The sequence below is a fragment of the Larus michahellis genome, chromosome 11, assembly GCF_964199755.1.
Source record: "Larus michahellis chromosome 11, bLarMic1.1, whole genome shotgun sequence".
NCBI classification, from domain to species: Eukaryota; Metazoa; Chordata; class Aves; order Charadriiformes; family Laridae; genus Larus; species Larus michahellis.
The window spans coordinates 9321923-9349082 of NC_133906.1; the positions used below are offsets into that span (position 1 = coordinate 9321923).

The 27160-nt window shown below is 40.9% G+C and overlaps 1 protein-coding gene across 4 annotated transcripts; it reads left to right on the forward strand.

Moving 5' to 3' along the window:
* Positions 1 to 266: 266 nt before the first annotated feature.
* Positions 267 to 25219, forward strand: CCNJL (cyclin J like). Of its 4 annotated transcripts, none has more exons than XM_074604358.1 (6): positions 323 to 464; positions 607 to 716; positions 11716 to 11926; positions 20602 to 20901; positions 21670 to 21829; positions 22739 to 25219. In XM_074604358.1, exons 2-6 carry the CDS (start codon positions 639 to 641, stop codon positions 23175 to 23177), a joined length of 1188 nt encoding a protein of 395 aa, XP_074460459.1. In that variant the 5' UTR covers positions 323 to 464; positions 607 to 638; the 3' UTR covers positions 23178 to 25219. The 4 variants fall into 4 exon arrangements, with proteins under 4 accessions (XP_074460461.1, XP_074460459.1, XP_074460460.1 ...); XM_074604359.1 differs by having other exon boundaries at positions 334 to 464; positions 604 to 716; XM_074604360.1 differs by lacking the exon at positions 607 to 716 and having other exon boundaries at positions 267 to 464.
* Positions 25220 to 27160: the final 1941 nt, after the last annotated feature.

Genomic DNA, 27160 nt, shown 5'->3' on the forward strand with positions numbered 1-27160 from the left:
TACTGCGACAAGCTTTATATTTCATTTTCTCCGGCAATTTTGCCTGCACTACAGAAGACAACTACATGCAGCAGACCCAAGTACAGCCGTGTCCGGGTGTTGCCGTTTTGCCCGAAAGCCCCCCAGTTCGGCGGCTGCGGGGAGGGGGCTCTCCCACGCCACGCCACGCCGAGGGGCTGCAGGGTCCGCGCACAGGCGCTCCCGGAGAGGAAAAGAACTGCCCCTGCCTGGGGCAGCCAGCTGTTAATTAGCGCCAATTAACCTAAGAGACACAGCGGCAGAGGGGGTAGCCGCGTCCTCCTCCCCTTTCCGCTCCCCCCCTCCTCGCCCCGCGGAGGCTGCGGGCAGCGCTCCCGCCGGCACCGCCGGGCCGTGTCCCCCGCACACGCCACGCCGGGCGATGAGGGGCTGCTGCCGGCGGGCAGGGGCGACCCGCGGAGGGGGCGTTTAGCAGCGCCTCGAAGGTAGTAAATAAATCAACGGCGTTAAGTGATGATTATTAGCCGGGCGCGGGAGGCGGGCGGGGGCCGGTGCGGCGGGCGGGGGCCAGCGGAAACAGCCGCGGGGCTGCGGGCGACTTGTCCGGTTTGTTCTCCCTCCCAGCAGAGCGGCCCCGTCTCTTCCAGACCTTTGTCTGGATGGGAAGAAAAAGGATGGAGGAGCAGTGGTGGAAAGGGGAGCTGGCAGCAGACGTCCATCAGACCTTGAGGACGAAGGTTGGGTCACGCTTTATTCCTTTCCTCCTCCTCCTCGCGGCGCTTTCCTCCCCCGCAGAAGAGCCCGGGCACCGGCCCTCGGGGAGGGAAGGGCCGTTGAACCGCCCGGGCTGAGGCTTGGTGTGGGAAATCTCGCCCTCGGCAGGTCTCAAAGGCGCAGGTTTGCCCAGAGCTCTTCCGTGTGCTCTGCCTTTTGATCCAGACTTGTTCAAAACCCAACCTGTGAAAGCTGCTACCTAAAAAATATCTGCCTGAAACTTTTCAGTAGCTTCCACTTAGGCGGGGTAGTGATGACCCATTGCATTAATTCCAAAAAGGATGCTGATGGTGACCCGCGTCTTGTAGGATCTGGAGAAAAATCGTTGCTGCTTTTTCAACAGATAAATGCTAAAGTTTGAGGAAAAGGCAGGATTCTATTCCCTGGCAGACTGTAGAGGAGCGAAAAGATGTACCGACATGGCTTGTAATGGCTTTTCTAGAAGTTAGTGAATCGTTTATGCACAGAGTAGAAAACCAGTAAAATGTCCTGCAATAAGCAAAATACTCCGGTTGCTGTGTGATGAACTGGTGCGTACTTGTACGGAGGGCAGGTAGAACTAAGGCTGTTCATTTACTTTTCACATTTCCTTAGGTAGGCTCCCAACTTTGGGGAAGTTCTAAATGCAGTTTAGTAACTCTTCAGTTACTAAAGTCACAGCTAGCAAAGTTAACGTTTTGGACATTCTGTTCCCTTTGTTTTCTTTACAGGCGTTTAGCAATAAATTATGTCAGGTGAGTTAATTGTTATCAGATCTCTGCGAGGAGCTTGGTTTGTTCTCATGTCCTCCAGCTGAGGCAGGTCTTCCTGGCCCTGTGGTGGGGGGAGGAATAACTGAGAGAATACAGCTGATGGGGTGTTAAAAGGTGAGGGGAAGCTGTGATTATATATATGTATATATTTTAATGTATTCACTACCATTTAATCAACTCTTTCATTCTTCAGCCTGCTTTCTGGATGCATCTGATGACTCTAGATAGCTAAAACGTCTTTGCATGCGGATACTAACCTAGGCCAGCCGAAATGACAAGAATTGTTTGAATTCAAAGAACCCGCAAAGAGGGAGAGGGGTCTCTGGGCTGCTGCAAGGAAGGTCTACAACTCTTCCTGCTTGGACGATTTTAATCCTAATTCTGCTTGCCTTGTAAGGATTACCTTTCTTTTTGAAGGAAGGGCTACATGAGAATCCAGAGTGCAAATATATCAGGCAAAAATAATCACAGCCCCTTAAACTACTTTGTTTCACTTTTTGTGTTCCCCTCCCCACCACGTAATAGTCTGCAGAAACAACTCTTAAATTTATGTTGCTGAGGTCTGCTTTTTTTTAAGTCTAAAGCGTCAGAATTTCCTGTAGAATGTCGTGCAACTCCTCAAAAGGATCCTTCAGCAAAGTTTGGGAAGATAAGTAGTTTTGAAGTACAGAATTCAGTTTTGTGAGCATGGACCAGTTTTAGGGATGCCTGTGGCCTTTGCGTAGAACAAAATAAGCTTCAATAGTGGTATCCCCATTCTAGGGTATTAGTGTGTTAGTGCATTATTAGTGTTTTAACATGCTAATACTGGAATATGGAAAATTCAGGCAATGGTACCCTCAAGCCTAAATGACCTCTCTGGTTTAAGATACTTGCTGAGGAGTCCTAGTCTGGAACAGTGTCTGTCTCTGGTCTTGGGTGAGAAGAAACAGGTCTTAGTTCCAGCACGTGAATCTGACAGGGAAGTTAAAGATGTTAAGGGGTTGAAATGTGTGTTGCAGGCTATTCTGCTTTTTTTGAAGAACACACTTAAAGTCTGGGTTTAGGGTAAGGAATAAAATGTCCCTTTTAAATAACATAACTCTTTTCCTGAAACAACTAAAGGAACGTGAGAAACACTGTTTTCTAAAATAATTTAAACACACAAACATAGATGTATGCTAGATGTATGCCTACAATGAAACAACCCAGGTTTACAACTGGAAAAAATGTTATGCCACTCTTCCCATCCCCCTAGCTGGATTTGGGAGTCCTTCTTAACCTCACTGAAAGCTGGTGTCCTTTGTGACAGATGATGTGTGCTGTATCTGATGGATATGTTCTGCATGAGAGCAGATACTGAATGCGTGCAGTATACCTGGCTTCTAATTCGGAGAGGGCTGAAAGATGCTGTGAGGCTTTGTGACTTCCCAAAGGCTCTAGCTCAACGCGGAGGAAATTATTAGCCCCTGAACTGTCTGACTAGTAAAATATCTGTGCTGTGATTGTTGGGATGTAGTGTTAAGCTTAGCAGGACTGTTTTGTGTTAGTTATTTAGCGTGCTGACCTAGTGGAGCAAAACACTTAAATTCCAAAAGCGCTACACACATCCTTAGACTTTAAATGAAAGGTTAAAGCATTCCCCTGGATTAGGTCAGAACATTAAACCTGTTGCAAGACCGAGCCAGGAAGGAAAATGGATCATACTGTGCTTGTTTGTACTAGAAGAATCTCACACCAAAGGTGTTGTGTCGTATGCATTGACACTTTCTGGTACTTCAGCTACTTCTACAACAGCCCTACGATACTGGTAATGGAAAGGTACTGGCTGTGCCACACAGCTGACTTCCACGTCAAAAATCAGAGACATCTCCGAATGGATGTGGGACTACTGCAGCATCCACGCAAAACTCTTCTGGCTGCTTCAGTAGCCCTGAACACTCCTCGAGTGTGGAACGCTGAGGAACAAGGCAGTGTTGGGGTTTGTTTGTTGTTAAAAGTTGAGGAAATACTTTGCTTTAGAAGGCTGTCTGAGTGTCCCAGAAATAAGTGATGTCTGTTTGCTACTCCTCCCCCATTTTTGTGCTTATGTTGGGTTGTTTCCTTCCAGGATATGTTCATTTCCTGTAATTAATGAGTATTACTAGAGCTGTTTGCATTTACCTTTTTATTTATCTCTTGCATAACTTCTCAGAGCAGGGCCAAACTTTACAGGACTTGTTGCTTATGAATTTAAAAGGTTAATAATCGTAACTTGATCTTCTTAAAGGTAGTCCAAATTACTGTCCACAGTTGCTTTTAGCCAGGTGAGGAGAGCTGATCCTCTTTCTGCTGAAAGCAAACAGCCCTTTGCTGTTAAGTGGTAAAAATGTCTGAGTGATTTCCTCAACGTGAAAGCTCCTCCCCACCTGTCCCCCACCTCCTCTTGGTTTAAAGATCTTAATGAGGAAATGCTGTTTACCACCATGATGTGTTTCATTCCGTTTTGAGGTGCAGTGTTTCCCTCGGCTTCGTCCATGGGTGTCAGTTTGGACTGCAGTCTCTGAAGGAGGAATAATTAATCCATACAGGGTTTGTTGTGAGGGGCCGTTTTCTTCACTAGCATTTGAGTACTGTCACTATAAATGCATTTCTTGCAGTTTTAAATCATCCTGTTACTAACTTTGTTCAGCTTCTTCCTCTTCTCCCTGCACCCAGCATATGTCCCTCTGTTTTCTGTAGTTGGGCCAAAGCATCTGGTTTACTTGACCCGCTGGTAGCGTGAAGGTCTGGATGTAACAGGTACTCTTTTATCCGTTAGTCTGCAAGTCCACTCTTGCCCTTGTTATTTTAAAAACTGGTCATCCCTCCAATGCTTAATTAATTAAATGGTAAGTCTGATATAGTCAGATCTGCCTGGTACAGCGTGAAACGGAGATTGGCGCAGACTAGAACAGTTACATTCTGAGCAGAGGGATGGCGTTAGGATAGTGTAGGTGCTGCTTCTGGGTTTTGTTTTTAAAACAAAATCTGGATGAGAACTTCAGGGGTCCCGGATACCTGTGGACATGCAAAAGGTTTTGTGCTCTCTTCCATTTCATTTAATAGAGAGGATAAAACATCAACCTTTCATTCTGATGCATCCTTCCAGTTTGAATTGGCTGTAAAAGAAAGTAGGTGTAACATGCCTTGAGGTGTATTAATGTCAGGTTTTTTAATCCAAGACTGGCAGTCCAGCAGCAAAAGCATAATCCATTCACTTAATGGAAAACACACACAAAACCCCCTTGCTTCTGAAAATCAGCAACGATAGCATTACTGGTTGTTAGCTGTAATTTGCGTATGTTGTAGATGGCAGCATGCATATGGGGCTGAAAGGAACAGGTGTCCTAATAAAGTACATGGTTATTCATGATCTCTCTCCTTTTTTCCTTAAAGTTGGAATTTCAATTTTCACACTCCTTTCTCTGATCTTTCTCAGATTAGCTGCTGAACTTCTGAATGCTTTGAAGTGTGTAAGAAGGACTTAATGAAATAATTGATAAAATACCACAGTGGAACATGTGAAGTAGTGGATTTTCAAGCACAATACTAGTTCAACTTTCCCGCAAATTTTGAATGCCTGGGACTGTTGTGAGGACGCTGAAGGGTAGAGTGGATTCAAACACAAAAAGCTTTTACGTACAGTTGAAATACTGTCTTGGTCTGCTACAGGATTTTTGTGTGACATCTCAGTAGTATGCCTGAAGTGTCTACACTAACTCAAATCTCAAGGAGTGGAGTCTGTATTTATCTGTAGATATTCTGAAAGACAGAAGTGGATGATAGGGGAGATGCAGGAAGAGCACAAAATATAGTCTGAGATGGTCTTTAACCTAGGTAGAGGGGGGGAAAACTACTGAAGGTTCTTTGCAAGAATAAGTGAAACAACCCAGTGTAAACCAAAGTCATTGAATGGGTTGGAACTTGAGGTTCTGTTTTACGTGGCCAGAGTTCTGGTCCTTTGTGGGAGATACACTTGAATTTGCTGCTCCTTTTGAATGTCCAGGAACAGTGGTAAAACAGAACAAATCCTTAATTTATGCTGTTTCATTCACGCACCAGTGGAATGTATCATAAATCAGTAAGGGTAGCTGCTGGCAGCACTGATCTAGGCAGTGTAACGAGTGTGTTTAAGCTGCTTCTCTTCTACCTGATTGGTCACTGTTGATTGAGGGTGAAAACAAAGGATATGTTGCCCATGTACCCTTCCTTATTAGAAAATCTCTGATTTTAAACTTTCACTGGAAATAATGAGAGGAACTGTCTGATGACATCCTTTTTGAAATGTGGTTCTGTCAGGTTTGTCTCTTCCTCCTACGTAGTGCCAGGTGCTGTGCAAGACTGGCACTTCTAAAACCTGATTAAGACTTGTCTGAAACAGCCAAAAGTTGCTTAAGTAATTGGAAACGCTGTAACTTTCAGGAGTCTGAGAGATATGGTTATGGCAAGGCTGAAAAGAGGAGTAATAGATCATGCAGTGAATCCTAGACTGTCCATTATTGCTGTATCTTCTAACAGGTATAACCATGGGCCTCTGTTACAAGGCGGCGTAGCTTGTGCTTGCACAGATGACGTGGCTGTTTTTGGAGACTGACCATGCGTTTCTGCTCTGCAAGGAAACACATCCCGCTGGCTGTTCCCCAAGAGCACTGCCCTGTCAGTTATCTTTGCCCTTCCCTTAGAGTTTTTGTGGCCAACGTGAAGATTAGTAAAAGCTAAACGCATCAGCTGTACTCGCTGTCAGACTGTTCACAAACACACTAACTCTTACCTTTCTGACCGATTAATTAAACTGCAGTCATCTGCCTAAGCACAGAAACGCTTACCAGCAAGTTTCCTATGAATGATTTTGTTACTGGAAGGCGTAGTGCTGCAGCCAGCGCAGAGGCAGAAGGATTGGTTTTGTGGGGGAGAGAGCATAGCGTGGCATCGACAGCAGAATTAAATTGGTAGCCTGCTACCTAGTCTAATGCAAAGAAGCATGCAGAGTGCTTTGAATTTTCAAACTCCTATTAAAAAAATAGTATATTCTAAATTTTTATTTCTATATCATCTTCTTGCCTGCATAAATAATGGATTATAGAGGGGTTAGCTTTTAGTGGTTTCTCATGTGTGGTGCAATAATCGTATGGAAGAGATCAATTTGTCACCTTTCTTCCACTGCTGGAAAACTGTTTGCTTAGAACACAAAACAGGAAGGAGTTTGTCTCTTTCAAAGAACAAGTGTTAATGGCCTGCTAGATAAGCTTTCCCTTTATTTTTCATCTACAGGCATTTCTTTTTCTGGTTCTAATGCCAACAACTTCGCAGTATTTTTTATTCCTACTTAAGGATTTTTTTTAAGAATCTGGTGGAGGTCACGTACACGCAATTTTTCCAGAACTTACAACATACAGAGGGCTAAATGATTGCCAAAGTTACCATGGTTTTTTACTGGTTTTCTGACTTAAATACTCAGTAGCCTGCCCCTGCCCCCCCCTTTTTTTTTTTTTTAGTGTTTTATATTGACACCACACAAGTGGTGTCTTGGGTTTATATACTTTTCCACTGGATTAATAAGAATCATGGAGAACTTGTTGAAATTTAAGTTATACTTCACTGTGTATCTTTGTTCATCAGCTGGATCCTAACTTTTTCGGATTTTGGGTTAGGATCAGTGGTGAACATCTGTGAGCCCTGGTGGCAGGGACCATACGCTGCATTCTGTTTACATACCCAGAAACAGAAGTAGGTAAGATTTAAAAAGAATAATAACGAGAGAAATGTGAAGTTCGTAGTAGTAAATGAAACCTGTGTCTGTGTAGGGGGGTATTGCAACAGCTGTTTCTAGATGAACAGGCTGTACTGTTACTGAGTAGCTGTGGTTTAGGTGCTTCATTTTGCTCCAAAGATGAGAGGGTAATTTACCTGGCGGTCCACAGAGGATGTAGCTCTCTGGAGATGCTGGTGTGCAGCAGCTGGTACCTCGCAGCTGAGGTGGCTGGTGCTTAGAGAGGGAGGAGGGCAGTAAGAAACACCGGAGCTGTTGGGGGGAGTCAGGAGATGCTGCGTGTTTGACCCGTGGCACAGAACAGATCCTGACTGAAGTCCAAGCCCACCAACATGGTGGAAAACCAGATTCAGTTAGCATCTCCCCGAATTTCAGAACCCAAGGCATACTTTGTTACAGGGTTTCATTTCCCTTGTCAAAAAGCCTGTAAGTTTTTCTAAAATACCTTGATGAATTCCACTTTTGTTCTGGGAACTGACTGCCTTTGTGTGACTTATTACCATAATGTCACATCACTTGCTAACTCTTCTACTGCTAACTTTTTCCTCCTGACTGCTTGTCAGTTCATTACTGGCGCTGTATCAGTGGGAGAACAGTTTTACTGAAAAGAAATTGGACAGAAAAAAATGTACCCGTGGAATTTCTTGCCATGTTGAACACCAAACCATCTGATGTGGTACTCTGATGAAGATAAGTGCTGGGTAGAGTGGCCTGTACCAGCTGCGGCTTTCCCGGAGCTGGAGGAAGTGATCCTGTTTTCTTCTCCTCCACTTTCATCGCTGTTTGGCTGATTTAGTTCAAATGGCCAGTGAAAGCCTAACCTTCCTGGGCTTGCTCAAAAGCTTTAGTTTAAGTCTTGCTGCCTAGTGTCTCCTTTAGGGATGGATTCTGAAGTGCATTTGCTCAGCCCAGTTACAGAACCATCCAAACCAGACCAAATCTTGTCTCCTGAGCTCAGGTAATGGATGGTGCCGGTCAGGTTACTGGTGTTGAGCTGTGTCTCTGCGGTGAATGAATGGCTCATGTCTGGAGCCTGGCTGTCTTTCAGATGTGATTGCTGAGGATGATTTGTCGTCTTTAACAACACTTTAAAATGTTTACACTGATTCCCTTCTTTTGGAAGGTCAGGTCTTGAAGCTGGTAGGTGGCAGCTTGAAAATTGTCTACAGCTTAACACTGTCTCTCAGTCCAAGCCTTACTTTTCAGGTTTTGAGATTAAGTGATGATCCCTTTAAATGCTGGGTTCTGACTTTCTGGAGGCTTTTTTGTGGAGAGACACCGATCAATAAGTCGAGCAAAGCTTGTTAAGTAATTTCCAAGACACCTGTGAGCCTCTTACGTGCTGCTGCTTTTAGCATTTCAATGTGGGAACTGCTCAGTAGCCCGAAGCCAAGTTGCTGAAGTAGATACGGATGAACAGGTCAAAGATAAGCAGAAGCAGCATGTGAAAGGGCAGTTCCAGCAGGCAGCAGGACTCCCGGTTTCTTTTCAGTTGCTTTACTGGAAAAAATTTAGAGGAAAAAATTACGCAATGGAAAGGATTTATTTTATTCTTACTCCCCAAAAGTTCATTTTCTTTTCGTAGTGTTGTATTTGCTGATCCTGCATTACTATCCCCAAAGCAGCAACGGCATTTTTTGAAATCAGTCTTTTTTTTTTTTTTTTCTCTTGATGAACTTATGCTAAAGGAGCCTGTGGGGGGTTGATGGAAGCGGGCGCATACCCACAGCCGTTTTGATAACTAAGGCTGCTATTCACCTCTGGGATCGTTAGTTACACTGTGTACAACTTGCTTTCCTATAAAAGAAAATCTCATCATTTCAGACTGATCTGTGAGTGTAAAAGCAGTGCTATTGAACTACTCAGTAGCTGCTTCATGCTACGTGGTGCAGGGCAAGGCTCTTGCCTATACACAGATAATGACCCTGGATCAATTAATACCTAGGAATTTGATCTTATAAGAAGCCACAGCATGTGTCTCTGTTCCTCCTAACCTTAATCCTGAAGTTGAACCTTGTCTGTGCTGTCAAGTCTTGTTATACAGAACCCCACGTGCAGTTTTTTGGTGAAAAAAAAAAAAAAATGAGAATGCCTTTCACTTACACCCTTTACTAGTAACCGATTTCCAAAAAATAACAACAACAACAAAATGCAGATGTTTTACAGGAGAGTAAGTGTCTGCGTTAAACCCCTAGCAGAATAATCCCATTGGCTTAAATTCAGTGCTTTGACTGGTCTTTGAATTTTCTAGTGCAATGGGCTGTGTAGGGGTAGTTCTGGCCTCTGAGCATCTCAGTTTCGGATGCAAATCTCTGGATCTCTGCTTTCATTCTGAGCCTCTAATGCTCACCCACTGAACTGTAACATTTAGACATGTCAGATTTTTTGACTAGATGTATAACTGGAGTTACTGTGTATTTCTTGCATTTGTTGTTATGGTCTAAAAAGTAAATTTCACATGAAATATGTACGCTGACTTCAAAGTATATAGTGTAATTTTTCTGTGAGACTTAGCTGTTGAAACAGGAAAAAATACTTATTTTCAAAAAATACAACTTGAAGCTCCTGTGAGTCGCCTAGAAGAACAAAATATTTCAGAGGTAAAATTGCCACCTGATCTCATGATAGCTTGGGCTTTTTGTAGACATATTAAAAAAATTGCAGTTATTTTAACTGATGTAAGCACTGAGCTTGAAACCATTTCTGCCAGAACATTTATGTTATGGGTATGCTGTGAATTCCTGCTCTGAACGTGTGTATGTCAATTGTACTGATGGATTGAAATCTCTGTACATAAGGCAATAGAAAAATCAAATTTATGGTTTTTTTCTGAGTATAAAACAACAGGGGGGAACACGTTCCATTGTCTCCCTGCTTTGTAAATTGTTACTGGTGGGCGATTTCTTTATAATCCCCCAGTAAAGGCTGTCCCAGGTTTCAAAGGGCTGTTTGCCTGTCCACAGCATGTGTCTGTTCAGTCCGGAATGTGTTTTTTTTCCACTGACTTTCTTAAAAAAGGCCTGGGAAGCAATCATCCGTAACAGCGCTCGGTTTGCTGTCTTTGTAAGCTGCTTCTCGTTCTGGAGCTGCCCTGGTTCCCAGTTACGCGCCCCTCTGAGCCAGACTGTGCAGCTATTTTCTCCTGATAAGTTGAACCTCCTCGTGGAATGTCTCCTTCCAGGGGATGAAAGGACAGTGGGCAGCCACCGCGCCAGCTGGGCAAGGTGATGCCTCTTACTTCTGTAAATGGGGTAGCCAGTGCAGACACTTCCCCTGAACACTCTTTTCTTTTTTTTTTCTTTAAAAAAAACCCAAAACACCAAAACCAAACCTCCTGATTTATTTAGTAGAATTAACTGCTATGTACTGCTTTGTATTCCACTATAAAATACATTTATCTTGCAGCACTGTACTACTGCTAACTTATTTTCAAGTATACGTAATACAAACCCAACATATTGCCATGACAAATTACTGAGAGATACACCTTGCTGAAATGGTATTTTTCTAATCCATGCCTGTCAACATGTATTCAGCCCATTTTAATTCTAGCCTGGCTGTAGTAACTGTGTTAGTATATGACCATGTCTAAAGGGAGAAAGTGTCAACTTTTAAGTGGCATTAGATTGTTGCAGATATTCCCAAGGATCTTCACTCCTTCCCTTAACCTTCTCTTTGCATAATGGCTACAAACTTGTGTGTAAAAACCCTTGCAGGTGAAGATCTAGCGTAGGTAGACCAAAACCATATATAATTCTGCCTCTAAAATGAAAATTTGTATATTACATGTGAAATACAGTCTGTCAGTTCAATAATTAGGTTTTATAATGCTGAAATAGGTTACTATAAAAAATACTGGAATTTGCTATAATTAGAAAAGCCTAATCATTCTCGGGTTTTTTTTTTGATTCTTAATGTCTACTTTTGTTTCTTGCTGTATCCATGCACCATATGAAATTTTTTAAATGTTAGATAGGTGTTATTTATTATAAAGACCTAGGCATTTTTTTTTGTCACAAGATGTAGTAACTTGGGCAACTGATGAAGGGGCAATATCAGAGAAATGTATCTTGCCTATGAAACTGTTAAAACCTTAATTAACAGTCCACTTTAGGTGAACAAACTTAAAACAGAATCCTTCAGGAATGATTTTCATGGCTAAGAAGTTTGGAGTTCTGTAGAAAGCAACAGCAGGTTGTTCCTGGGTTGCAGCGTTTGACCACGTGTTTAATGCTTGTGAGGAAAGTGGGTGGATGACCAAAGTATTAGAGGTTAACTGACTGCCGAAACATGCAGTAATCCAGCCCCGATTTGTGTGTCAATCGCAGTGCCGAGCATTTGCCATAGCAGGTGGTGGGTGTTGGTTTGGGATTGCAGACACTGAAATGGTATTTGTTTCAGTACATCTCTCCCCCCCTCCCTTTTTTTTTTCCCCCAAAGGAACTTAAGTTGCCTGCGTATAAGGCTCGTTCACCGCAGATTGGGATGCGCCGATACTTCATTGATCTCTTGACTGTCCTCAGCAACCGTTGCAATCTCTGCCCTACAGCCCGGCATCTCGCTATCTATTTATTGGACCTCTTTATGGATCGCTACGATATCACTGTCAAGCAGCTGCACATCATCTCATTTGCCTGTCTTCTCCTAGCAAGTAAGTTGCCTGCTGTTTATTAAGGTGCTTTTTTTTTTTCTGAGCAGATGGTTGTTTTCTTTATATATCATGTGCTGTTTTCACTGTGTTAACAGCTTCCACCTACTTAGGGTAAGGCCTAATGAAGTCCCAAGTGAAGGCATAAAGCAGTCTGTTAATAAACTCTGCTCAACCGCATAGCTTGCATTACACATCTATATGCTGCTGTTTAATGCGCAGAGAAAGTTTTGGCAACTGAAGCTGGGTCAGCGGAAGGGGACAATGAAGATCAGGGAGGGATGGGGTGGGAAGAAAGTGGCAAGACTGGGAGAGGTTAGTTCCAAGGAAGAGTTGGCAGTAGGGAATGGCATCCGTGTAACACACAGCCTCTCCTGGAGACGCGTCCTTGGACAGTCTGTACCTCTGTTATGATCACTGGGCGTAATCAGTTCCTTGCAGATCACAGGTTTCTTATAACAGGGGCCAAAGGAAAATCTGCTGGTGCAATGGAGGGGATTGGGGCTAGGGCTGGTTTGTAAATTGTTATGAAAATTTTTGTGTACCCTTAATTTCAAACACATCAGAGTGAATGAAATAGCAGGTTCAGGTAGCCTGGAGGCTGATTCCTGCTCAGAGGTGCACTCCTTCAGCTTTCACACCATCTCTTTTTTTTTTTTTTTAGTAACCTCGTAACTACAAGATGCCTTGCAGCATTGCTAGTTTTTTTGAGTTTGTTGTTTTGGTTTGGTTTTTTAAATTATTTTCCCAAGTGCATGGATAAATGTTACCTTCAGGAAAAGAGACTAGGATTTTCTGTAGATACATTTGACAATTTTAAGTATACCCCTCCTCCATTTCTCCCCAGCTTAAAAGTGATGCTTCAACAGTTCTAATAACCTCTTATTTGGATTTAGAGGAAGAATTTATAGCTATAGTTTACATTTCCAGTGCTATGCAGATAGGATGAAAATGGTACCCTCAAACTTTGTATGACTTGTCAGTGTTGGTACACTGGTAAGGTCTTGGGCAGAGGTTCACTATATGAGATTGGGAGAGCTGGACTAGCTGACTTTGGTAGTTTCTAGGATTTAAAAAAAGCAAAAAAGCTTTAAAGATTTTTTCCTTATGTAAATGCAACTTTAGGCCACCTCTATGCAACTGTGAAGCAAAAGGAAGTTCACAAACTGCCCTATGATAACACTGGAGGGAAATGTTTTGCAACTTCTGCCTATTTAAAAAAAAAAAATTCACTTAAAAGAGCAAGCCTAAGCCTAGTGAGCAAATGAGTGTGAGAATCTTCTTATAACTAAGATTAGAGCAATGCAGTAGCATGTATACGTTCTGATCCAGAATTAAATCATCCCTTACAAGGAGGGGAAAAAGTCTTTTACTGTAAAGGCAGCTTTCCTACCAACATGTAGAAACAAAACATTAACAGTTGAACCAAAGCAGTTTTGCACAAAATTAATGCCTAATTAACTTCTATAGATAAGGTTTAAAATGCTAGGGCCCAGTTTGGAGACTTTTGGGACCATAGTGAGCTCTGTTGTTTACTGTCTGGGCCATCTTACTGTGCAGTAAGGATATTCTTTTTTGGTATGTGTAGTTCAAAGTGACGCGAGTCAAGTCAGGAAAAACCACTTTACAGTAAATGGGAATTCCTGTGTTTAGTTTGTTACTTTCAGAATTATATGAAATGGAAGAAAACTTTTACTATGACTTTTAAAAAATGTTTTGTAGTACAAGATTCTAAGTCAGAAGTATCAGCCTGAAGTCACCTTGAAAGTTCTCATTGTAGCAAAGAAGAATAAAACTAGTCCCTTGTCTGTTACTGCAAATGCAGTAATTAGAGCTTCCCGCAAAGCATTACTGTAGGAAGTTGCACAGTTTTTCAGCAGAGGATTGCAGCAAAAGTGCTCTTCAGGCTGTGTTGCAACGCACTTGTACTTTTAAAAAATGATAGACTGTAGAGAGCAAAAACTATCTTTTTTATTTTTAAGTAGTTGTGGTGTTTACATCATATCAAGATGTTTAATGCAGACTGTCTTTCAATAATTGTTACAAACACACTTTGAGAAACTCTGGGTTTTGTTCTTGATTGCTTCCTTAGAAAGGAGCAAGAGATTGAGTACTGTGCAGACCACAAGCAAGATGAGGTACAGTTAGAGGCAAAATTACTTATTCCCACAAATTACTGTGTGGGGTTTTTTGGGGTTGGGAGGGGCATAATAGAGAAGCTTTGAGATGCAACAAACTTCTAAGCTAAATGCCAGTTGAGGACAATTTTTAAGCTCAGAGAAATTGTTGTAAACTTGTGTTTAGCTTTGAAGTTTGTTGCTTCTATCTTGGATGTAAAGGATCTCAAAAGCTTGTCTCTCTTTTTTTCCTTTACCTACAAACATTGCCATCGCCTGTTTTTTGATAGCACACAACAGCCATGCTGTCGCGATGGAGAACGCAGCATTTTGCCAGATGTCCATTAGTTAGCTGGAGCTAATTTCTCTTGCTGTGTTCTAGAAATTAATTTTGACTGGCTCATCGGTTTCCCCCGATGGGGGAACTGGATGAAGATAGTGCTTCCCACTTTGGTAATAACTGTGAAATTGATGAGGGAGTGAGACGATAATAGTGTTCCAAACAAATAGCACTAGCAGCCAAGTCATGCTCAGCCTGAACTTGCTGCAGTTGAGGGGAATGTGGGTGTGTGTCCATCGAATCATCCAGTTGTTCACTAGCCAGATGTATGTTTCTTTGCAGTGTATGCACAGTGTGATTATTGGAGAAGGCCTCTGGAAATTCCTGCCAGATAGTTTAGCTCCTCAAAAGAGCTATAAAAGCTTTTAAGTTTACTGATGCCATCAATGGTTATTATTTCCTCTGAATCAGTTCTGAAAAAGAATGGTAAAAATTGTTCACAGCGATCTAGAGGTAAGCTGATATCGATTGGGAGAGGGAAGGAAAAGTTGCTGGAAAAATTGATGTCACAGTTACTTTAGGAATGTATTTAGAATAGTCTGTCTCTTTCACTTGCATTAAGGGAAACTTCATGATCAAATCAGAATCATAAACTAAACATGTTTTTGTAATACAGAAAGACCTGGTCCACATGGGATGTTTTGGCCAGGTATGTTATTTGAAGACAGAGGACCTCCTTTTGACGTCCAGCTGTGGTAATACAAGAGGCTGTAGGTTCCTGCTGCTGCAAGAGCATTAGCGAAGTCCAGTGGTTTTAATTGCTCAAGACAATCCATCTGTCCCTCGCTAGACTGCTTCAAGCAATTGGGCTGGTTGACTGCTGTTAGGTCAGGGAGATGCTGGCTTTTGGTGAGACATAACGCTGGGCAGCTGGGACTGGTGGGCTTCAGACAAGCCAGCTGGATCGAGAGCAGGGTAGTTAGCAGTAGAGCTGCACAGAAGCCAGGATTGCTGTCTCCGCACTTGGCTACGGATGGATGCTCTTTTTGCAAACAGATAAGCGACTGAAAATGTTACTACTTTCCTTTTCTCTGAAAGCACCTCAATGCTTTGAGTGAGCTCTGATTTTTCTCCAGAAAAAATCAGCTGGCTGATGCTTTCAGGAAGTGGATTGATTTAGTTTAACTAATGTTTTGCCTGAAGGGGAATTGAGGAACCTTCAGTTCACCTCACCTGACAGGGGAGAGGGCAGCCCCTGGTAGAGGAGCACTGTTGAGCAGCAGCAGATTGCAATGTTCTAAACTGTGTCTTCATCGGGAGCCCGAAGTGCTCTGTTAGAGAAAGGGATTGTGTAAAGATATCCGATGTGCTTTAGCACTACTTGGCTCAAACTGCCTGCTGAAAGCTGTGCAAACCAGCTGCCTCAAAGTAAATGAGATGCACTGACACCGCATTCAGATGGTCCGGCCCCAGAAGCAGTGAGCTCTGGGGAGAGAGCAAGCACCTGGGCAGTGAGTCCTAAACTGCTGCTTCTGTGAGTTTTGTAACTGTGGTATACGGGGGCTGTAGTGTCATGGTGTATCAATATAGTTAAAGCAGTGCAGCTTTTGCTTGTTGCTGTAAAATCCTAGCTGGGTCTTAAAAGCTGTTCCTTTTTTCTCTGAAGAGCAAACCCTCTGCAATAGCAGGTGCTTCGGTACCTGATAAAAGCAACATCTCTCTCAGCCATTCAGTGGCTTTGAATGTTCCAGCAATTCTAGTTCTTATGGCCCCTCTTCCTCAAGAGGGTTCTGCTGCTATTGAGACATGACAACAGTTTTTAAATTTGAGTATTGTTTTAAGCAAGGCCAGCTGACTGTTCAGCACATCCAGTGCTGCATTGCTTCACAGACTACCTGGGTACTTCTTGTGGTTTTCCTGGCTTCATTTTGCCCAGCTTCTTAATCTGCCAGTGGATTCTCAGTGGCTGACTTAACTCAGGACAATAAAAGAAATTACAGCAAGAAAAGATGCCTGTGCTAAATGGGCTGAGCATAGGACATAGGTAATCCTTTATCACCTAATTCCCCACTGTCTACATGGAGCTGTTGTCAGATGTCAGGCAGCTTTTCTGTTGGACTGTGCTTTGTGATCCATTCTCCATTTATTGTCCCACTTTCATGAGCAGGTAACTGTTCTGACAAAGACAGCGGAGCTACTTATTTCCAATAAAAGATAATAGTGGGCGTCAGTCCAAAATATATATTAGTGCAAAATGTAGTCTGTAGTCTTATTTTTTTTATATATTTCCCTGTTGCTGTAATATGTACAGAATATTTTCTTTAGTAATTAAACCTTACTATAGTAAGGCATTAAAAACTCGGGTGCCTGGAGCTAAGTGGTTTGCATGTGTGCTGGGTATTGTACAGACAGATGAAAAATCCCTGACTGCTCACTTTGTAAGACACTGCAGAAAAAGGAATTAAGCAGGCTATCTCTAAAATAGCCTGCCTCTTTCTTGCCTTGCTTAGAGCACAGTTAGAAGCTGTGTTTGTGTCTGTAGGTGGCATGGGAGAGAGCCTCAGAAGCTTGTTGTACCACCTTCTGGAACAATGTAGGAATAAAGAAAAGTAGCCCTTCAGCTGTGTAAGCAGCTGTGGGTCTTGTCTTTATGCTGGGCTAGATGAGCTTGACTGGTTTATCCTTCTTTTGGATTTATTTTAATTGTTTATGGGACAAAAAGTACTTCCACTTTAATAACTCTTTAAATTGGCAGTCCTTTTTGTTCCTTGGTCTTCTCAAGGACTCTGAAAATGTAATAAAACAAATTGCCTGCATGTCCTGCTTTTGTCTTGCTACCCACACAAAACCCTGGGAAGATCATCTACCTAGCCTCCAGTAATCAGTCAGATCTGTGTGCTGCATAGTGAGGTGTACATAGAGACTCTTGCCTCCTGCAGTGGATGAATCAGTTCTTCAGGGTACATTTGACAGTAGTGATGCCCCTCTGAGACCTCTAGTTTTTTATAGTGAAAAGCTCGCGTGGATTGATAGGCTCTTTTGCTAATGTGACAAATGTACTAATGAAATGTACTCTTCATAAGACAACTTACAACAGGACTGATCCCCTTGACAATAGGACTTACTCTGGCTTTCATTCATCAAAACAAAAGTGTGAATATCTAACATCAAAAGCATTCACTTTTTTTTATGGGGCAGCATGTGATTGTAGAACTTGGAGTGGGACAGAACATGACCTAAAGTAACTTGAAAAATCTTTGCATCGTTAATTACAGTAATACTACACACTCTTAAAAACGTCCCATGGTTGCCCCCATCTATTTAGATTTTACAGAAAAGTTGGTCACAAATGTAAACCCTACATTATATGTTCATCTTATTTTATTAATCCTATTGACCTGAGTAGGCTTCCTTGTATAAAAATTTGCAGTATCCATCTACTACTTAAATTAAGCATTGCTTTAAAGGCTTATGATTCTGTTACCTCAAACCAAAACTATTTCTGAGGGCAATAGTGACAACTAAATGGTTTTATTAGTAACTGGAGCTCAGAACACAATAGAAAACTCTTAATTTGAGATGTCTACAGTGGCATTTCAAAAGCATGCAAATGACTCATGCACAATTCTCATGAACTTCAGACTACAGACTCCAGGTGATAATGTAGTTGAAACAGCTTTGTTTTTCTTCCCGAAGTGTGATGGTGATTAAACCAGTCAGTGTTATTTGTTTGGTCAATACTAGACTTACAGCTGTCTTGTCTGAGCCTTTAATATTCTTGCAGCAACTGTGTCGGGGGTCCTGGTTCTCTCAGCATAAATATGCTGTGCACAGAACCTCAGTTTCTGGTGTAACTGAAGGAATGAAAATAGGAATAGTATATTCTGGTATCTTTAAATTAGGGAAATTAGGAAACTGGAAAAGGACCCACTGCGTTTTGAAAACATCTTAAACTTATTCTTTCCCAGCTTGCCTCCGATCTCTTTGGTTTCATGAAATGAACTAACTTTTGCTGTGTTCTCCAGATTACAATTTAAAAATAGGTGGGAAGTACTTGCTAAATTTGGAAGCAAAGTGTTTAGGTCAAGGTGGAGTAGGGAAAGAAAACATGATCAAGTTGCTTTTATGTTGCTTTGGAAAGTAGCTCATTCAAATTTTATAGTTTATTTGAAGCAAAACTCCTGAGTTGATTTCTCTACCCCATTCCAACTCAGTTTTGGAGCCTTTCTTCAGCTTATCTAACTGTATTCGGTGTCTCCGATCTGCTGCAGTGGCCACTGTTGTCTAACACTAAAGCTAGGAACTAGTGTGGTGAAAAGCAGAAGGGGGAAAATAATAAATAACTAGTAATCTAAATCACTAAATCTAGCTGATTTCAAATATTTTTAACTTTAAAAGAAAAATGATCAAGTCAAACATTTTTCTCCCATGTTGGTATGATACTTTCCCAACACTACTGTGCTGGTAGTCTGCTCTCCAGACTACAGTCTGACCCTTTGAAATTTCCAAGGTTGAGTGAGAAGAAGGAAGGAACTCGAACTTACAGATGCCAGAATGACAGATCTTGTCCTTAAGTTTCTTGGACAAGCGGTGATTTCTCCTCCTACTGCTAGCATACTCCTTAAATTTCTGTATCAGGCTGTGATATCACCTTGTGGGGGGGAAACAAAGGGTTAACTCAAATTTCATTTTTCTTAAACAGTTCTAAATTCAGGTGATATGGAGATTTATGAACACATATACAGGCTCCTGAATTTTAAAGGGCTCTTCCACTGACAACATGCCCACAATCCTTTCCTGTTCTACTTCGTATGATGGATGAATTTTGTTTTTCATTGTTATGCTCTTTTATGGTGGGCTGGCTGCTATATTACACTTTAAATGCATTTCATATCCACGGTACCTGAACAGGCTCAAAGATGGAAAATCCATTTTTAAATGTGGTAAAAAGACACTTAAGCTGCTAATAGTGTCAAAAATTGTCACTTTTTAATACACTGGAGACAGCTGCGATGGAAATGTTATCCTAAATGGATAGCAAGATCTTACTTACTTTTAAAATAATTTTATAGCACAACACTCAATTGTTTTTAGATTTGACAAGAATACTCTGAAGCCACGTGACATGCTAATATCTTGTCAATTGGTCTGTGTTGGTAAAGGAGGACTCTTTAAGAGGCAATGGAAGGGTAACTGAAGCAAGAATCAATTGTGGAATATATGCCCTCAAGAACATAGAGAAAAATAACTACAGACTACTTTTAAGTACCTATGGGTACCTTATTTTGCAGCAGGGATGTTTTTTAAGTTGTACTGGAAACTTATTACTAGTTATTGTTTGTTGCTAGCTCTTAACAAGGAGTGTCTGGTAGATACGTCATTTTTGGCTTGATAAACCAACAGTGTGAATTTAAGACTTAATTGCTTTCTTAAGTTTGCAGCAAAGGAACACTGTTAATCTATTACTGATAGATCTAATCCTGGGAATCGAATCTGATATTGGGTGCTTTTTATGAAAGAAGGGTGAATAGAATGAGATCCTGTTTTTCTGTACAAAATGACAGCACTTTGTAGCTACGACTGAAAACTGAGTCATTCTAGAGACTACCGCTGTTTCGTAGGCTGGTAAATACAATTTAGAAAAAGGCGCAGCTTTGCTCAGCTATCTTGACGCTGAAAATGTTTGCTCTCTCCTAACCCCCTAGAAATTATTTATGTTAATCACTTGGTTACAGGGTACTTCTCCTAGCCTTCCGGTGACCTTAGCTAATGCGGCCCCCCAAGACAAGAAGGAACAAAGGAAATTCTGAAGCGGCAAGGGCAAAGGTGGTGTTGCCCGTGGGTTTTTAATATCTTCCTTTTTTTTAGTATGTGCATTTAGCTTCCATATCCAAAGGAGTTTTTTTCCCCTCAGTATTAGATCTTTCTTTGCCTTATTTTCCCTATACTGCTTGCTTTCTTCACACTTGACTGAATGCCCTTCAGCAAACGGCTTCTGGTTATTGTCAGAAAAGCTATCTGTAATCCTAATAAGTTTATAATCTTGGTTTTGGCATCAATACTATACAAATAATTAAAATCAAACAAACCCATAAAAAGCATATAGGAATATGTTGACCAGTCTGTTGGCTTCTCTCCTTCTTGTGTCACTGTACTTTCCCATCCCTCTTTAAAAAGCACCTTTTATCATTAGACTTTCTGGTTTGGAGTGTGTTCTTTGTTGGCTTTTGGACACTCAATCATAATGATAAATCTTATCTGAAAGCCATCTCTTTTGACAGGTAAATTTGAAGAAAAAGAAGATAAAGTTCCAAAGCTGGAGCACTTAAATAACCTGGCATACCTGTGCAATGTGAATGTGGTATTGAACAAGAAAGATTTGCTTAGAATGGAAATGCTGCTTTTGGAAAACTTTAACTGGAACCTCTGTCTACCAACGCCAGCACACTACATTGACTACTACCTCTATGTGTCCCTTGGCGAGAATGACCTTCACAATGGCTGGCCAATCACCTCACTGACCAAAATCAAAGATTTTCTGGAGAAATATGCGTATTATTTCCTTGATTTCTCAGTGCAAGGTAAGAGGCTTAGTTTTACACTAGAACTATCTTACATTTGGCAAAAGGCAAAAATCCGAAAGAGATAAGGGCTTTAAAACTTGTCATAATACGGATTGCACAAAACTGTGTGCAGAATGGCTTCTCTTTGAAGTTACTTCAGATGGCAAACGGTAGGGTTTCCCTGCACTATGCATAAGCCTTTTGTCTCTTTTTGGAAGTCTCTAGATGAGATCATTTATTTTTTTCTTCAGCTTAGAACACTAATTGGTAAGACTGTCAGAAATGGGGCCTAAGTTTTGATCTGCCACAGAGCATAAACTACTGTCAGTTGCAGACATTATATTATGCAGTTCACGTATGAATCTTTTTTTTTAATGATTTGGTTTGCTGCATCACTTCCAGTATCTGCCTGTGTAAGAGGCAGTGAACTGCAGCATCCTTGTAAGCCAGGTTCAACACTAATGTAAAGATGTGTGTAATTGTCAATACCTAACTTTGGTTCACTTGATACCAGTCTACAAATTTCAGCATAGTCTATTTTGTGGCTTTTTCTGAAATGAAAGAAACTATAGTGAAGCCTTGATAGTAGTTGCAAACAAGTAGTACAGAGATCTTTAGGGAAGCTTCATCCAGTTTTGAGAGACTTCTGGTCACGAGCTAATACTCTGAGATGTGTGGAACAAAGTTGTGGATTTAATTTTGTCCTGTTTGCCATGTATACACATAATAGGCTCACTGCAGAGACTAGTAAGAGTATAATTCTTCCTTTTGTTTTTACTTTTGTAGATCACACTTTCCTCTGTTTTCGTCCATCTCTGATTGCTGCAGCTTGTGTGTGCGCCTCACGTATCTGTATGCAGATTTCTCCTGCCTGGACAACACAGCTTGAATTGCTAACATGTTATTCCTGGGAACATCTTGCCCAATGCATTGAAATGATGTTCATGTAAGATCAGAAAGAAAGTAATCTGTTTGTGCTCTTAGGAAGATGTTACCACTCCTTTTTTTTTTTTTTTTTGTAATTGTTTAGCTAGAATTAAAATAGTACGATATTACACTGGTAATCTCCATCTTCAATTTGGGGGTTGGAATAAAAGGAAAAAATCAGGTCACTTTGCTAAACACTACATTTTAACAATATTTGCAATGTGGAATGGAGTGCACAATTTAGCGTTCATTATGTTTTCTTGTACTGGTTTCCTTGGGTTTTTCTCCAGTAAAGGACTTGACTGTGATGCATCAATACTGGTCGGGTATGTGAGCACATACAGTCTTAACAGAAAATAAAAAAAGTTTAATAGCATGCTTTAGGTTGGGAGTGATGGTGAACCTTCTGAATCCCTACTTAAAGCAGGGCCAACTGAAGTTATAAATCAGACTGCTTGGGGTGTTGTCTAGTCAAGTTTTTGACTGTCTCCAAGGATGGAGACTTGCTAACCTCTCTGGGCAACTTGTTGCAGTGTTTCATCATTCTCATGGTAATCAAAAGTGTGAAAATGCTTCTTCCTAATATCTAACAGGAATTTGCCTTGTTCCCTTATTGCTACGCACTTTAATACTCTGCAGATACTTACAGAGACTACTTCACGATGTCTTTATGTTGTAGACTTAAGGTTCCAAGATAACCAGTCCATCAGTAAAAACATACTCATGACGCAAAATTATCCATAAACTTGTTGTTAGTGTGTGAAGATCACAGCAGGTTAATTAGAAATTAATTGTGAAAGCAACTGAAGATGACCATATACAGCTAGGGCCAAAAAGCTGATGATGTAGCGCGGCTGCTGAAAAGTTTGGGATATATGCAATACCTTTGAACTTTTCTTTGATAAATCTTACTTATAATTTGTTTCAGATATTATGAGAATGACATCAAAGAAGCCAGTAACGTAAAAAAGCAAGTAACAATTCAATATCAAGAACAGGAAGCATTGGGAAATTTGAGCCATCAAGCCACCACTCAAGTTCTTTTCCAGCAATCTAGTTATCACCCTTTAGCCCAGCATTCAGCTACGCTTTCCCAATTCCAGTCGCCAGTGCAAGACTTGTGCTCTGCTTATCGTGACTCCTTACAGCCCCACAGGCCCAGCAGCCTGCTTGCTGCCAGTGCTGACAGCTCACTGCGCTCCTACGCAGCTGTTCAGGCCAGCCTTCGGCCGTCTGCCCAGGCTCTGCCCATCCAAATGCCCATTGCCCTGCAGATGGCATTAGGAACAGAGCCCATTTCCACGGCTTACAGCAGTAGTTACTTCAGTGGTTATCACTCATATGCAGCTGGGTGTTTTGATGGATAAATATTGATGTCTGAAAAAGATGATACGATAGAAGCTGAAGAAGAGACCATGTGTGTGATACAAGATGTGTATCTGAATGAAAACCATGAAGGAACAGAATCCTTGTGGCTCACTCATTCAGAGGATCTGGATCTGCTCATCACTGGAACCTGTGTGCCTTTCTGCCAAGGGTTGTACCTTTGGCTCTTAATAACAGAGAGAAATAGAAATTCATTAATATACCTCACTCCTTGTCACTTTGAAAGGCATCTGCGTAGAAACCCTGTGGAGATTACTTCCTTCTAGTCTTCAGTTAGTGACTTGTCAGAGTTGGCTGAAAGCTTATGTTGAAGAGTTATTTCAAGCTGGAATGCTTGTTGAATTTCTGGCCAAGTAGCAACGTACCTAGAGGGTGATGGAAAACACAGCGTGCTCTCCTCTCCCAGTGATGTGTCGCTTGAACAGTGGCAGCTTATACTACTGGAAGCTTCTACTAAAATGTACTGAAATTGGTATCAGTTAAATGTGAACTTTGTTTATGCAGAAATCTATGCATAGAACACTTTCTATTTTCTCTGAGCAGGAGTGATAGTTCAGGAGTAAAACTTTAGGATAAAAGGAAAAAAAAGAAAAAATGGGCCAGAAGACTATCAAATCATTTTTGACTTAAAATTTTCTTGGAATCTAAACGTGGTGCTGCTGAACAGAACATCACTCTCCTTCAAGTATTTTAGAAACAAAGCCAAAACCTTAAATCATCTCTTAGATCTTTAATGTGCTGCTGCTTTTGAGAGTGGAGATTATTGTTAGTAAAATTGTTCATGAGCTTTATCAGGGATTTAATGTTACTTGAAGAAATCCTCTTGCAAAAACTCTTGAAAGTTTCACTGCCTTCAGTTATTTCAACTTTTGGGCCCAATGACTTGTGGCAGTAGTTCAGGCTCAGGACAGTGGAACGGGTGTTAATGGGGGCACAATTTACTGTGAAATTAGAGTTTGATGGCAGTGTTAGACAATGCTGACTTAGTTTTTTAAATACCATCTTAGCATTCTTTGGAAAATGTAGCTGTTAAATTGCAGATTGTCTTGTGTATTTGCAATAAGAGAGACACCAACTGTCACATATCCAAAAGCTGCTTTCTCAACTGAAACCAGGGATGATTGTTCAAAAAACTGTATAGGCTTTTTTCTTTGTTAATGTAGCTATTTACAAGAAATGGACTTTGGCAAAGGTGAAACTTTAGTTTTGATATATGCAACAGCTATTGTAAATTTGTTTGAAGGCAGTACTCCTGGTTTGTCTTTTCTCTGAAGGTTCTCAGGACAGCAATAGAAGTAATGTGCAATATGCTTTTACTGACTTGGGGTAACTGTTTCAAGTCACATGTCACAGTGCTGTTTTAACTTATATTTTTAGAGAATTGTTTTTAAGGGTGTTTTAGGGTGGAGGGGAAAAACTAGCTCACATACTAATGCGTGTTTGTGTAACTGTCTTCTGAGACTGCGACTTTTGGTATCAAGTTAATAATTTCTTCCATTCAGCAGGCTCGAGGAATCATCTTGTTTTATTTTTAATTTTTTAAGATGCAAACTGTAAATGAAGAGGCAGTACACTTCAGAAATTAGTCTAGAATTTTAGAGAACTTAGTCTTTTATTCTGTTAGCTTTGTATTTATATTAAACTTTATTTTGAGAAGACTTCAGTGTATTTTTATTATGTCATTCAACAGATGTAAAGAACAACATATATGCGGCAGTACTGTTGTGTGGGTTTTCTTTTTTTTATCACCCTTATAATTTGTGTCATGTGCAGTGTTATACTTTGACCATTGTGCTTAATTGTGAAAATACTTGTGAATTTCCCAGTGAAAGTTTCCAATAAACAAACACACAGTTGAAGTACCCTTTTTTTTTTTTGAGTGGTTTCTCCTTGGCTTTTAAGAACTAACAAAGAATATATGTGTATACCACTTACAGTGTTTTATAGAATAATGGTTGGACAAATGTGATGAAAAGGCCTTGCCAAATAATAAATTGTGAGGGATTAGGCAGATCAAGAACTTGGTCACTGCACAAGAAATAAGGTCCTATTCCAATAAAGTGTTGGAAGTACAAAGTGGGATGAGCAGATGGCTGAAGAAACAGGCAGAAAATGTGCAAGACAAGGTAAGGACATAAAATATAAGAACGGATTGTTGCAGCTCACGTGGCCAGTGTGTCTCGGGGCTGCCATCTTACCTGAGGAGGTTGAAAGGCTGCACAGGAGAATGCAGTTGTACGTTCAGTCTTTTTTCTGGTGACTGCATCTTCTAAGCAGGAATTGTCTGTTGACTTTTGGGTTCTGTGTGTGCTGTTGTGTCATGGGTGGAGTTGGGGCAGATTAAGTCCAACAGCAGACTCTAAAAGGGAAAAGATTTGTGAGAATTTGAGTTGACCGACACTGGTTTGATTGACAGTTCTTTCCAGAATGCTTTAAATGTTGGTGGCAATTCCACACATTGAATTTCTAGGTAAATGCCTTTTCATGTGACTGTAGTGGTTTTTTTTTCCTTTTGTGAAAATTTACCTTTTCAGGAAGAGCGAGATGACCTAAAGTCACTTTTCTGAAGACTTTGCCACAATTACTGTTGGAGGGAGCTGCGGAGCCAGAGGTGCTGAGTTAATTTTTAAACAAATGGGTGCAAACCTTCCCATCCTGTGCATGTGCTATTTAATGCCGTCAGTTGGAGGATAGTTATAGATCAGAATTTTTACATGCTGATTAACTTATACTTCCCTGGCAGACTGAAGAAAGGCTGCTGCAAATGCAGCAAAACTAAGCATGATGTCTATGGCATGGAATACTGAATTAGCCATTCCACCCTTCTGTCTGTGCTTCTATGGGAAGCTAAAAAAGAATCCTTGAATAGTGTAAACATCACTTAGCAACAGCTAAAACCAATAGGTATTATTGACATTCCCTTCACAGCAATTGCTAGAAAGAAAAATTAACTCTTTGCCAGCTGAAACCAGGACACGTGCAGCCTGGTTTGGGTGAACTGATGGAGTCTGGATAAAGCTTTGTTGCAGCTGGAGAGTTTAGTGATCTCTATTAAGGAAAATATAAAAGGGAATTAAAAGCCTTTTTTTAATGCAAGATATCTGAAGTGATTGGGATTATCAGTCATGTACATAGGCCCATCAGAAAATGAACTTTCGTGTACATAAGACACATGCACTGGCTAGTTACTGATTGGCTTATGAGGGGAAGCAGCTAACTGGATCCAGAAGGCAAGACAGCTGGAAAAAGGAGTCTGAAAGGGAAAAGTTTGTGGAGCAGGTATTGTGCAGAAGTGTATTTGGAACAGTGATTCCAAAAACTGAGTTATATTCAATTCCCACTGTGTTCAAGAAAAGAGGTTTTCACATGCACTCTATGTAAATAACAGAATTGCATTGAGAAAATAAGACTCCATGTTTACCTGCAATTACTTGCAGTAAAACCTTAAATGTCTTCTAAGAATTTGGGTCAAGAGCAGATACTGATGAGAATGAGAAAACCCTATCTTTCAATGAGTGATAAATTGACTTTCTCTTGTTTTCAAGCTCCTAAATTTCTGCCCTCCTGCCAGCAATAGGGCTAAAGACTTTCATAAGGTCTTTCAAGTTGATGTGATTTGGGCAGAGTATTGTCCTATTCTCTAGACAGAAGCTGAATAGTAGGCTAAGTAGGTGGCAGACAATATCTGAATATGCCAAGTATGTATCATATCCTGAAATACTTAGGCTGGACAACATTATTAAATGCTGTGTTGCATCTTCTGATTTTTGCGTTCTGATTTTCTGAGTATTCGTCAGATCTTTAGGAATGGGGTAAGCATTAATGTTTGAGGATAACATTACTGTGAGAAACAATTCTTCATGTTTGCAATACAAAGAACGAGAGGAAAAGACAATCATCATTCTATTTTATTTATTTGTATTGTTTGTTTTTCAGTGCACGGGGAGAGGCTGGCTTTACTGCC